Source organism: Mytilus californianus, unplaced genomic scaffold (genome assembly GCF_021869535.1).
Source record: "Mytilus californianus isolate M0D057914Y unplaced genomic scaffold, xbMytCali1.0.p SCAF_3, whole genome shotgun sequence".
In the NCBI taxonomy this organism is placed as follows: Eukaryota; Metazoa; Mollusca; class Bivalvia; order Mytilida; family Mytilidae; genus Mytilus; species Mytilus californianus.
In genome coordinates this window covers 17,654,596-17,669,575 of record NW_026262679.1, presented here as the reverse complement: position 1 = coordinate 17,669,575, position 14,980 = coordinate 17,654,596, and the positions used below count along the sequence as shown (strand labels likewise).

Below are 14,980 nucleotides of genomic sequence, written 5' to 3'. Positions count from 1 at the left end.
TTGTATTTATCCATCTGATGAGTTAAGCCTCTTTCAACTGATTTTTTATCGTTCGTTCTTATATTGTACTGTTACACCACTGTCCCAGGTTAGGGGGTGGGTTGGTATCCCGCTAACATGTTTAACCCCGCCACATTCTGTATGTACACATATGTGCCTGTCCCAAGTCAGGAGCCTGTAATTCAGTGGTTGTCGTTTGTTGATGTGTTGCATATTTGTTATTCGTTCATTTTTTGTACATAAATTAGGCCGTTAGTTTTCTTGTTTGAATTGTTTTACATTGTCATTTCGGGGCCTTTTATAGCTCACTGTGCTGTATGTGCTTTGCTCATTGTTGAAGGCCGTACTGTGACCTATAGCTGTTAATTTCTGTGTCATTTGGTCTCTTGTGGAGAGTTGTCTCATTGGCAATCATACCACATCTTCTTTTTTATATTTACATCAACAGATATAAACAATTCACCAAAGTCAAACTTAGTTGTAAGATCTCTGAAATTTTTTACACGGTACAAGTTTTTCTAATTGTTGGAGATTGTACGGTGACAGTAACACCTGTAACTGCTTAACCCATTTCTTATGCACTTTGGTTCGATAAACTCACTGAATATCATACCACATCTCCTTATTTTTATATGCATTACAATTTACATGTGCATGTAATTGTTAATAATATTTATATATATATATCAGAACAAACTTCATTGTGTCACTTTTATTTATGCATCCTTTGGCACAATACAAGTTCTAAAATTACACAACATAAAACAACTAAATGTTATTTCAGATGAAAGTTTTGTTTCAGTTCCATTCATAGGATTTATTAGAATTTTGTATGTTTTGCCAAGTCCAATAATTAGCTCTATGTGCACATGTTAATTGGAGACTTTTCTATCCCGTATAAGAGTTTTGGAACTAATTCTGTTTCTTTTTTTGAAAAAGTGAGCAAACAAATCTTGCACATTTATACCTTTGTCTGCCATCACACTGTCACCTGGATCACATAATTGAACTATTCTACATCTTTCAACTATTTCACAGTCACTGGTACAACCAACATATGCATTAGAGACATAGTTGACTAAACCACCAGGTGTCGAACATACAAGTATTTTCAGTGTTTCTGTTTTTATATGATGAAAAGGTTGCCTGAGCTCTAGGAGCTTTAGGTTTTATCACGGGATATTCTGTGCTGTCAATAATAATTCAAGTTATAGGAAACTTTAATTTGAAGTTGGATGGCGAAAAATACCTGACTAAACCACTTAATGGCCAAGTGTTAGCCTCACGCCACTGTTTAGACATAAAAACAATCCATGTTTACACAATATTCTTAACACTAGTTTCAATCTAGAATCTAGACAGTTCAAAGTTGGTTGTATAATGCCTCAATTTCATCAAAGTCATAAAAAAACTGATTTTCAAATGACACCCTATCAATTTGAAAATATATGTATCTCAAACAATGTGCTGCTGGACCAAGTGTGGTGAAAACAAATAAAAATTTAGTATACAACTCTAAACCGGTATAAAAATGCATGGCTGTGTCACGTGTCTTCATTTCAAAATTCTCTGCTGAAAATATAGGCATTGATGGTGTTTGCGTAATTCCATCTGTGAAGCTCAACATTAGCTCGGCAGTTGGTGGTGGACAGTCATAAATCCTGTCTGCAGTATGAATGACTTCTTCAGGAAAACCAACTTTACAATCAAAACTTTCCTCTAGATTTCTACTACAATATTCATCAAGTTTAGTTCTTTTGTTTTCACAGGAAACTGCCCTGATTTTTCTTTTTGTGGACGATTCAGTCTCTTGCTTAATCCAGGAAAATAGGCTGGGAATGGCAGTAGACCTTAGTCTCTGTATGGTGGGTTTGCGCCCTGAAAAAGGTTATAAAACATTAGTTTTTTGATAATTAAATGAACTTCCATTAGCAATGCATACTTTGTACTACCTGGCAAAATATTAACTAGATTTATTCATTACAATCTGGATAAAACTATGTTAGCCTGAATCAATGTACATCAAAATGTATGTTATGTAAATCCAAAGTAAGTAAGTAAAACTTTATTTTGATTCGGCATATTGACAAACATACAAACATAAGCTCTAATGAGGACAAACAATGAGAGACATATGCAACAAACATACATTGTTTGTATCTAAATAACTATAATATAGATGACAGCATGTCATTGTTTTGTTCCTGTTAACATTGGGTATCGGGTCCGTTCGCGCCCAATACACGTTCGCACCCTACACGTTCGCACCCCACACGTTCGCCCCCTTTTTTTATTCAAAAACCTGATAAATTTTTAGATGTTTTGTAAAATATTTTTATTTTCATAAATAAAAATTCGGGAATTTTTAAATGAAATATTGTTTTAAATTGATTTGATGATTAATTATTAAATGTTAATTTGTATGATTACTGCTAATTGGTATTTATACACAGCCTAATATGATGTTATTGTTGGGTGTTTAAAAATCATGATTGTTGTCATGGTTGTTTTAACTTGCTTTAAATGTAAATACTGCATGTATTTAGCTTGGTATGAGTAAAACTTTGAAGATTTTAAATAAAAAACATGAAAGATAATTGTTTTTAACAGCTTGGCTCCTTTGATCTCATGTGTGTCAGAATCTCACTTTATTCATAAACAATGAAAAAAAATATTTATAGCAATACACTATCCAAAACATGATTACGAATTATTCAACATATAAAAAAAAACGTTGTCAGAATCCCATTTCCTTTTGAACAATAAAAAAGAAATATTTATAGCACTACACTAACCAAAACATGATTAAGATTTTATCAACACCTAAAAAAACGTTGTCAGAATCTCACTTTATTTAGAAACAATGAAACAAAATTATTTATCTATATATATATATATATATTTGTTTTACATGCACACGTATAAAAATTGCGGCCAACGGTTTTTATCCAACGCAATCATAGGTTTGAACGTTGTTTTCAATTTAGACTTGTATATATATAGATATATATAGAGCAATACACTTACCTAAACATGATTAAAAATTATTCAACACAAAACTAAAATACTGGTCGTCAGAATATCACTTAATTTAAAAACAATGAAAATAAAATGCTTCGCTGGGCGCAGCTTGATACGACCGCAGAGGTCGAACCCTGAACAGTTGGGGCAAGTATGGACACAACATTCAAGCTTGATACAGCTCTGAATTTGGATTGTGATTAAATATTTGACACAGCATAGGTTTCTGACACAGAAAGAATGTGGTCTAAGAACTTCAATTTTTTTAATTTACCTATTATGGTCCAATGTCCAAAATCAAAATACATGGTTAGATTCAGCATATCAAAGAACCCCATATATTCAATTTTTGTTGAAATCAAACAAAGTTTAATTTTGGACCCCAACTTGGACAAACTTGAAAACTGGTCCCATAATCAAAAATCTAAACACATGTTTAGATTCAGCATATCAAAGTACCCGAAGAATTCAATTTTTGTTAAAATCAAACTAAGTTTAATTTTGGACCCTTTGGACCTTAATGTAGACAAATTTAAAAAACGGGACCCAAAATTAAAAATCTAAAAACACGGTTAGATTTGGCATATCAAAGAACCCCAATAATTCAATTTTTGATGAAATCAAACAAAGTTTAATTTTGGACCCTTTTGACCTCAATATGAACCAATTTGATAGCTGGCCCACAAATAAAAATTCTAAATACATGGTAAGATTCAGCATATCAAAGAACCCCATATATTCAATTTTTGTTGAAATCAAACAAAGTTTAATTTTGGACCCCAATTTGGACCAACTTGAAAACTGGGCCAAAAATCTAAAATCTAAATACATGTTTAGATTCAGCATATCAAAGAACCCCATATATTCAATTTTTGTTGAAATCAAACAAAGTTTAATTTTGGACCCCAACTTGGACCAACTTGAAAACTGGTCCCATAATCAAAAATCTAAACACATGTTTAGATTCAGCATATCAAAGAACCCCAAAAATTCAATTTTTGTTAAAATCAAACTAAGTTTAATTTTGGACCCTTTGGACCTTAATGTAGACCAATTTAAAAAACAGGACCCAAAATTAAAAATCTAAATACACGGTTAGATTTGGCATATCAAAGAACCCCAATAATTCAATTTTTGATGAAATCAAACAAAGTTTAATTGTGGACCCTTTTGACCTCAATATGAACCAATTTGATAGCGGGCCCACAAATAAAAAATCTAAATACATGGTAAGATTCAGCATATCAAAGAACCCTATATATTCATTTTTTGTTGAAATCAAACAAAGTTTAATTTTGGACCCCAAATTGGACCAACTTGAAAACTGGGCCAAAAATCTAAAATCTAAAAACATGTTTAGATTCAGCATATCAAAGAACCCCATATATTCAATTTTTGTTGAAATCAAACAAAGTTTCATTTTGGACCCCAACTTGGACCAACTTGAAAACTGGGCCCATAATCAAAAATCTAAACACATGTTTAGATTCAGCATATCAAAGAACCCTAAGAATTCAATTTTTGTTAAAATCAAACTAAGTTTAATTTTGGACCCTTTGGACCTTAATGTAGACCAATTTAAAAAACGGGACCCAAAATTAAAAATCTAAATACACGGTTAGATTCGGCATATCAAAGAACCCCAATAATTCAATTTTTGAAGAAATCAAACAAAGTTAAATTTTGGACCCTTTGGACCTCAATGTGGACCAATTTAAAAACGGGGCCCAAAATCCAAAAACTTAATACACGGTTAGATTCAGCATATTAAAGAACCCCAAGAATTCAAGAATAAAACCCCATTGAAATTGATCAAGAAATAAGCAATTTATACGAAGTATCTTCTTTTGCACAATACTGTGCAATTGAATATTTCTTGCTATTGCGCAATACTGTACAATTGACAATTTCTTGCTATTGCGCAATATTGTGCTATTGGATATTTCTTGCTATTGCGCAATACTGTTAAATTGAAGATTTCTTGCTATTGCGCAATCCTGTGCAATTGAAGATTTCTTGCTATTGTGCAATACTGTGCAATTGAAAATTTCTTGCTATTGCACAATACTTTTTATATAATAATTTACACATCCTGTTTGGTGTGTATCTCCTACCATATCATTATTATTTGCTTTTAAATATAAATCAGAAATAACCAACTTAAAATGGAAAATTTTAAAAGAAAAAAAAAAGGAATAAAAAGAAGAAAAAAAAAAAAAAAAAAATCCCCCCCCCCCAATTTTTTGAACCCCCTTATGATTCATCACCCCCAAACTCAATCCCAGCCTTCCCTTTGTGGTATGGTACCTTGCAGTACAATTTCAGAGAGATCCATACACTTGAACACAAGTTATTGTCTGGAAACTAGAAAAATGCTTATTTTTGGCCCCTTTTTGGCCCCCAATTCCTAAACGTTTTGGGCAATTACCCCCAAACTCAATTCCAGCTTTCCCTTTGTGATATGGAACCTTGTAGTACAATTTCAGAAATATCCAAACGCTTACACACAAGTTATTGTCTGAAAGTTACAAAAATGCTTATTTTTGGCCCCTAATTCCTTAACTGTTGGTACCATAACCCCCAAAATCAATCCCAACCTTCCTTTCGTGGTATTGAACCTTATGGTGAAATTTCATGGAGATCCATTCACTTAAACTAAAGTTAGAGTGCGAAAACCAATGTGTCTTCGGACGACGACGACGACGACGACGACGACGACGCCAACGTCATACCAATATACGACCAAAAAATTTTTAATTTTTGCGGTCGTATAAAAAAATGTTAATAGCAATACATTTACCATTTACCATGACACAAAAAAAACCTTGTCAGAATCTCACTTTATTTAGAAACAATGAAAAAATATATATTTATAGCAATACACTTACCAAAACTCGTTTACAAATTATTAAACACAAAACCAATAAAAATTGGGCGCGAACGTGTAGGGTGCGAACGTGTAGGGTGCGAAAGTGAAAGGGGGGCGAACGTGCATGGGGGCGAACGTGATTGGGCGCGAACGGACCCGGATTCTTAACATTGTCATTGATATTTTTCAAGAAAGTCTATGAGGCATAGCTTATGCATTCCTGTCATTACTACATAAGCATAATTACTGCTAAAATAATTCTCAGTATGATATACCTCTTGTAAGAAATCATTATAATTGTAGCAAGCACCAAAAAATCTCAAACAGATCACATTGAATCGTAATCCAAAAAATTATGACGTCTTGAATTAACCACCCCCTTTTATTCTAAAACGATAACTGCGGTTGTAAACAAACTTTGGTTTATTCGCATGGCGATTACATATATAACTATATATTTTAAAAAGAAAATAGAGTTTTACCATGAATAGTTTCCTGCACGTAGTCTTTTTCAGTAAAATGTGCCTTGCAAACAACAGCTGATTGAGATGGACTCCACGATTTCATCGTGTTCTCGTCCAATCTGCGTATGGGCCATGGCGTTGATCCAACTTTTCCTTCTTTTTAAGTCATTTGGAAATGCATGTCCTCCTCTTAAATGTCATCCAGGTACACAACAACATGTACTTGGCATCGTTAATTAAAAATGCACCTGTAATAGTTGCACAGTGCAGAAACCGGAAGTTGAATAACAGGATCGGCTACCACGGCGCCACCTATTCAGGAACGATAATTTGCTACTTTATATAACCGCGAAATAACAATTACGTTAGACGGGTTCGCGTGCATAAACAGAAATGCGCTTTAAATTGTATAATATAATTCATGTTCAGTCGACCTTTAATTATTATATGAACGACTGAAATTATTTATAAACATCTAGATGGCAGATAACACTCGAAATTAACCCGACCTCTTTGCACACGGAATTCAAATAATTCTAGTTTGTCAATCGGTTGACTGCTTATAATGTAAAATACAAATATATCAAAAGTTTTTAAAACTAACAAAACACAATGATCGTTTCTCTATTTCCCAATGTAAATGAAATGAAACAAAAAACATTTTATATCACAATAAGAAGAGGAGAGAATCAACATTTTCCGGATCTACTTGGAGCCTAATGACCCCCCACGTAGATAAGTTGGATATCGCGGAAAGAAAGATTAACACGGCAACTAGAAAGGCATTAAAGCACTGCCTTTAAAAACTCATCCCTGGCTGGTGTAATGTGTATTGTGATCAGTTAGAACAACATTTAACCCAAATTATTGTATTTTAATCACTTCTTTCGTGTTTTGCACTATATAATTAGGACTTCGGTACATTCCAAGGTGATTTGAGCAGTTCCAGGTTCTTACTTTAAACATTTTTTATGAGGATCTATCTGATATTATCATATCAACATTAAACTAACCTCCCGTTTTGTAGATTGTGAATCTAACAGTAGGGTTCTGGCATCTATCACAGCTTGGTACATCTTTAATGAAGCTCCATCTGAAGCCACAAACAAAGCACTGGGTGAATTACTATATGTACCTAATGTAGAGCTTGGAAGCAGTGTGGGCACCCAGGCCACATCTATAAAAGCAGAAATATCTGGGGCATTAATCCTGGCTAGTTCAACAATGCCACCTGATTTTGACAATGGCCCAACAGGATCAACTCTCCACAATATTAACTCACTACAAAACTCAATGCCCCCTTTCTTATCCTCCTCCTCAGTTGTATCTAAATCCTCACTACTGTCTTTGATTGGAACATTGTGATGGGATGTTGTCAACAGTAATGGTAATACAGGGTGGCATGCAGCGTTATTAGTCCTAAATCTATGGCCACATGCTCTAGAGGCATGTGCCACACTAACCACAGTAGAAAATTTAGAAGTATCAGAAAAACTAATTTGCCATTGGTTAAGACTTCCATTTGAATGTTTTGAGATCATTAAAACGTTTGGAATCAGCATATTATCATTCTGTCCAGGAGAGCTTTTTCCTGAGGCTGGTGCAGGTTGAGAAGGGATTTTCTCTGAACTTAACCTACTCTCTGTCAGCCTCATTGCTGATTTGATATCCATTTTACTATAATTACAATATAACATCAAGTTAGTTGCCATTGTTCGAGCATCAGCTACAGGGAAAGCATGTGGTAAACGAGAAGAAAAGCTGACTTGTGCCTGCCGAAAGCAATATGGACTATATTCATCCAACCAATCCACTAACCTGTAATATAAAGCCAAGGATCATAATTTAAGTCAGGCAATCTGCAATTTTATGGATATTTTTAAACAAATGCCTAGTGATAATTTGGTAAATTAATAACAAAAGTGAAAATTGTAAAGTACACTATCGTGCCAAAAGTGAAGATAATTTAACAACGTCATGTCAATTGTGGGTTGGAAGTGACAACTTCAAAAGCAGTTTTCTCTGTAAATAAGTTGGGAGTTATCTCTCTTATTGCACAAAATGAAAGTTATGAGGTCAGTCAAGTTTGGAATCATGTGCTTTGTTAACATTTCATATAGTTTTTAAAATAGCCCTAAAACAAAAGGAATTGTCATTGTTGGAGAAAATTGCCAGTGCAGCATTGCATAACGCTGGTATGAAAGGACCTGATATTGCACGGCAAACAGGACATCCACTTCCAACCATTTATGGAGTTCTACATGGTTTTAACAATCGAGGGAGTTTGGAAAACAAGGAGAGCATGGGTAGACCAAATCTGATAACACCACAGGATACTCGCAAACTTTGCACCACTGTCAAATCAAAGAGAAAACGTCCACTTCATGAAATAACTGCTGTTTTTAATGAATTGAAGGAAGAACTCATGTCTAAGCATACTGTTCAGAGGAAATTGTATGAAGAGGGTTATAAAAAGTGTGTTGTAAAAAAAATCCATTAGAATTCGTGCAGCTGTGCTACAAATGTCAAAAAAGGCTGGCATGGTGTAAATTGAACAGGCACAAAAATGTGGAAGGTTTTTGGAGAAGAGTCATCTATGGTGATGAATGTAAGGTGGAAATCGGAATGGATAATCATGTTTTAGTCTGGAGATGAAGAATGGACACCTTCCTGCTTAAATCCAATCTGTGGGACATGCTTGAGTTTGATGTTTTGGGGCTGCATTACCTATGACGGTGTTGGTACTATTACTGTTAGAACTGGTAATATTAATGCTTTAAAGTATAATGAGATTGTTCACAATTTTGTTTGGCCTGTTATTGCTCTTCATTTTCCTGATGACAATTTCATATACCAAGATGACAATGCCCCAGTTCAAAAGTCCAGACCTTAATATAATTGAGAATATGTGGGGTAAAAGTAAACTTAAACTGCAAAAACAGGCACTTAGTTTCACCACAAAGGCTCAAATAGAGACAACAATTTGTAACATATGGACAAATATACCCTTAGAATTCATATGAAAACTTTATGACTCGGTTCCGATATGTTCGAGGCAAGTGATTATGGCAAAAGGAAACATCATTAAATGTTAGGTGAGTATAGATGATTTTATTAATATAATCACAAAGGTTGAAAGTGACAGGTACTTGACAACTGTGAGTGGCAGCTATCTTGGAATCATTTTCACTTTTGGCACAAGTCTGTGTACTTAACAGTAGGTCCGAGTACACAGTTATCGTCCTTTGATTTTCGTTGTCCACAAATAAAGTCCCTAGTGTGGACAGTGTGTTGCTTGCCAATTTTTTTAGTACCCCTTCCAAATGTATTCCTTCATGTTTTATGCCTCAAATAGCAAGTAGGGGGATGAAATTACACTGTAAAAAAATTTGGGTCATGAATTGTAAAGTAGTGATTTGGTCCAGCTGAAAAAGGTTAAAAATTAGCACTTAGGAAGCTGTCAAAAGATTTCAAGACCCCCTTAACATAGAATTGTCCATATTTTGAGTTAGAGCCGATGAAGTTTTCTATAATTTTGATATAATTTGTCCCAAAAGTAGTACAACACACTGTAAAAATATTATTGAGAAAGCGCAGGTGGGATTTTTTTATTTTCATTTATTGTCTAAAAGAAATGCACTACGAAATAACTGTGTACTCGGACCTAAGAGGCGAAATCAGTAAATATAGAATCTGTACTTTGGCAACTTCCCTGAATGATTTAATGGTGTCAATTTGTCAGATAGCATGAAACTAAAGGATTTAAACTTTTATTTGATAGAAATTCTGCAAAAATTACCCATTTTGGCATTATATGGTCAAAATAAGCATTTCAAAGCTTTTTCAATTTTGATGCATAAGTGGCATTCTGACTTTCTATGTGACAGGTTTTCCTGTGTCAATATTTGTGTTTCTATGCTTTAACCCAGTTGTATTACTCATTTGTGAACTCTGAATCTACAGAAAATAAGATTATCTCAGACAATATGTGAAAAATGTGTTGTATAAATGACCCTCGTGTAACGGCCTGTTTGGATCAAGTTAAATGTGAGGACCTAGGTACATAAAAGTTGAAGTCCATAATAAAGATTTCACTAAATTTGTATTAAAAGCACTTCACAATGTCTTTTGTACCTGTTTCATTTCACATAGTATCTTTCTTTTCTTATGTTAAATAGCAAGTGGTTCAAATATAAGCCTGCTGAGGCTAAAATTGCATGCAAGTTTTTCACTAAAAAGTGAAAAATCTTTGTATCAGACCATACTGTCTGCAAAAAAAGTTGAATGCAAGAGTCCTTTTATGCTCAGATTTATTGTATCATGTAACCTGAGTATAGAAATTATAAAAAAGACACAAATTTTTATTTCCTATAGCTTCAGTATGCATTTTTAAATGTAAATATGTGCTACGGCCTAAATTGACCCTAAATTATTTTCAGTCTTACTTGGCTTAAGACCCTTTTATACTAATATGGTATGCTATTTGTAATTTTTCTTTCCATTTAAAGTACATTTAATACATATGTAAGGATTATTTATAACCAAAAAACTCCACAAATTTAAAATTGCTGGAAAATAATACATCTTCATGTAAGGCCCCCTTCATTGGAAAACCTCCATTTTTTGGCACAGGCTCATATAAAATTGACTTTTAAATAATTGTGATAAGTCTGATAAATCAAATGAGTATTCTTTTGCTTTAAATACATAATATGTCATATATTAAGGCCTTTAAAATGTAATTTTTTGCAATATTTTAATTTTTAAAGCCCCAAATGTTGATAGTTGAAATTTTTCAATTTAAACGTCAAAATTTAACACGCGAAGTTGAATATAGAATTTATCATATTGTCTATAATATATATCCTATTGCCATGAAACTTTGTCAGCAGTCTAATAATTTATTAAGCTTTTGTCATACCAAGTTTTATTAAGATTGGTCAAATTTTTCTATCCTATTAGGTCCGAGTACACAGTTATCGTCCTTTGATTTTCGTTGTCCACAAATAAAGTCCCTAGTGTGGACAGTGTGTTGCTTGCCAATTTTTTAAGTACCCCTTCCAAATGTATTCCTTCATGTTTTATGCCTCAAATAGCAAGTAGGGGGATGAAATTACACTGTAAAGAAATTTGGGTCATGAATTGTAAAGTAAAGTAGTGATTTGGTCCAGCTGAAAAAGGTTAAAAATTAGCACTTCGGAAGCTGTCAAAAGATTTCAAGACCCCCTTAACATAGAATTGTCCATATTTTGAGTTAGAGCCGATGAAGTTTTCTATAATTTTGATATAATTTGTCCCAAAAGTAGTACAACACACTGTAAAAATATTATTGAGAAAGCGCAGGTGGGATTTTTTTTATTTTCATTTATTGTCTAAAAGAAATGCACTACGAAATAACTGTGTACTCGGACCAGTATCTCTTACAACCATTATTAATAATTTGGTAAAGTTTGAAGTAAATTGCTCAATATAAAAATAAGAAGATGTGGTATGATTGTCAATGAGACAACTCTCCATCAGAGACCAAATGACATTGAAGTTAACCACACTATAGGTCATTGTACAGCCTTCAACAATAAGCAAAACCCATACCGCATAGTCAGCTAAGAAGATGTGGTAAAATTAAAAATGAGACAACTCTCCACTGCTCAATGCACACTTGAGTACGTTTATGACATGTTTATGATTGACAAATGGATTGATAACAGTATACCTTATGTCATTATACCTGCTCCACATGTAATGTCATTTAAAAATTGAATGCTTCTTTTTGTAAATTCATTGGGGTGTAAAAGCGTTGACCAAAGTAAATTTTGTATGAAGCGCAGAAGCGCTTCATTCTAAAAATGTACGCACGGTCAAAGCTTTTACAACCCTATGAAATTACCAAAAGAAGCATTCAATACTTATAATTACATTTTTTTGCAATGATCATGAATTAACACGATTACTATCAAGTTTTTCTTTTATTTACCTGTGCATTTTATTGTGGAAACGTGTGTCATCATGTATGTTTCAATTCATGCAATTCATTTTGAAATGAAGAATGACGCGAGATTGCTGTTAGCCAATCAAAATAACGTATAATAATGAAACATACATCTAATGTAATTATAAAGGTATAATGTACAAAAGAAATGAAACAAACTAAAATCATTCATAACTACAGATAAAATATCGAATATTTGGAATTGATATCATTTGGCACACTGTGTAAACATTTGAACTATTATAATTGTTTTACATTAACATAATATCTTGCAAATTAAAAATGAAAATCATCTGGACAGTATTTCTTGTATATGCATTCATTAATCCTGCATACGTCTGTACAAACGTTTCACTGGTTATTTCAGTCCTTTATGTTAGGGATCCCAGGCCACAAAGTATAATTTTTTTATCCTTACCCTCAAAATAAACAATGACAAAAGTCATAAGACATCTGAAGTATATAACAGTAGTTCACTGAATGTTAAAAATTCATAAAGTCATTTTGAATAATCAAGAGAAAAAGTTTTAGGGAATCAAATGAACTACCTCATAACATTGGAGCATGTCTTTATAACTGGATAAACTTCCCCATACCCTATTCTTACAGCAATCCCTAGATTGAACCATTAATTATAAAAATAAGAAGATTTGGTATGATTGCTTATGAGACAACTCTCCAGAAAAGACCAAAAGACACTGAAATTAACAACTATAGGTCACTGTACAGCTTTCAACAATGGTAAAACCCAATAAGTTTATATACTAACCAAACAAGAAAACTACCATCAATAGGATGTATACTAAACAGCATATCAGGACTTTGGTGCCAGTCTCTCAGTAGTCCTTCTATTTTCCTATCTAAAGCATCTATCACTGAACCCTGTAATTTACATCATTTATATATAACAATAGTTTATTCTATAAATTATAAAGTTCTAAACAATGAACAAAAATATTTAAACTTATTTAACATCATACATTTATAATGTTTATCTTTTTTAAAAATCAAACATAACTTTCTCTGCCCCATTCATTTAAAAAATATAATGTTAATACTTTGTACTTGTTAGAAATACTAAATATTTGATCAATCAGTGTTAGTACATGTACCTCTAAACTCCATGCTAAGTTACCTTAAAAGATGTATTGCAATTTCTATATAAAGTAACTTTATTTTAGTACCTTTTACACCTCCGTGCTAAGTATAAAACCTTATTGATACCTTGGTTGATGTAGCAACATGTTGTATACCTCAGGTGATTTAGGAATACTTCCAAACCAATTTCAACATTTAGTAACATGTTCTTAGTACCTCTTACCAGCATGCTTAGTATAAAACTTACTAATACCTCAGGTGAAGCAGGGATACTTCATGTTTCTAAATTTAGTAACATGTCGTTAGTACTTCTTACCTGCATGCTTATAATACGACTTACTGATACCTCAGGTGATGTTGGGGTACTTTCTGTTTCTATATTTAGTAACATGTTGTTAGTACCTCTTGCCTGCATCCTAAGTATAAAACTTACTGATACCTCAGATGACGTAGGAGTACTGCCTGTTTCTATATTTAGTAACATGTTGTTAGTACCTCTTACCTACATGCTTAGTATAAAACTTACTGATACCTCAGATGACGTAGGAGTACTGCCTGTTTCTATATTTAGTAACATGTTGTTAGTACCTCTTACCTACATGCTAAGTATAAAACTTACTGATACCTCAGATGACGTAGGAGTACTACCTGTTTCTATATTTAGTAACATGTTGTTAGTACCTCTTACCTACATGCTTAGTATAAAACTTACTGATACCTCAGATGACGTAGGAGTACTGCCTGTTTCTATATTTAGTAACATGTTGTTAGTACCTCTTACCTGCATGCTTAGTATAAAACTTACTGATACCTCAGGTGACGTAGGAGTACTTCCTGTTCCGTCCGAGCCATCATTAGACTGTATACTGCTTTGGCTCTCACAATCATTTCCTAGTTTTAATTCTTCCTTCCTCAGTTTATGTTTCTTTTTAGAATGTTTTTTCTTTTTCTTCTTTGCATGAACTATATCAAAAAAAAAAAAGATTAATAAATGCATTCACACAACTTTAATTTGTAATTATATAATTGTATGTGTAGAGATATATCTATAGTTGTATTTGTAATGGCTTCTTTATACCTTTGTATTTTGTCTTCCTTTGGTAAAATCTTTCAAAATTTTAAGGAAAATTGATTTTCTGTTTAATCTACTTTAAAAATCTTGTAATTCTCATATCACTAATATATTATTCAATTGAAGCCTCCAACTTGATTTTCTGTTAGTAAGCATAGGAGATGTCCTTGATAGGAAAAGCATTACTCCTTTAAAGATTATAAGATGAAGAAATTACAAATTCTTTTAGGTTTCAATATCCAAACTATCAAAATCAATTTGATAAAAAAAACAACTATAAAGTCAGCTTTAATTCTGTTTAAAAACAAAGGAAAATTATTTTCCCTGACTTTGCTTTGAATTTAAGGTTTTCAAAAGAAGCTTGTCAAAATGGTCTTACATCTGAATTGATTAGCTTTGAAGTTTCTATCAAAATCGTCACCATATCAGGACTTATATTATAATCAGAATGTCAAACCTTTACACTT

General features: G+C 32.9%; 1 protein-coding gene and 1 pseudogene across 2 annotated transcripts in view; both read right to left on the bottom strand.

Annotated features, from left to right (window-relative positions):
* Positions 1–14,980, bottom strand: part of LOC127734032 (dmX-like protein 2) — a 132,442-nt gene that overhangs the window by 84,243 nt on the left and 33,219 nt on the right. For both annotated transcript variants that reach the window (XM_052243591.1, XM_052243590.1), the window contains 3 exons: positions 14,247–14,404; positions 13,113–13,225; positions 7,368–8,172 (listed from right to left, as the gene is read on the bottom strand). In XM_052243591.1, coding sequence (XP_052099551.1) covers positions 7,368–8,172; positions 13,113–13,225; positions 14,247–14,404 — 1,076 coding nt within the window. The remainder of the gene's footprint in view (positions 1–7,367; positions 8,173–13,112; positions 13,226–14,246; positions 14,405–14,980) is intronic.
* On the bottom strand, positions 698–7,162 carry LOC127734034 (uncharacterized; annotated as a pseudogene).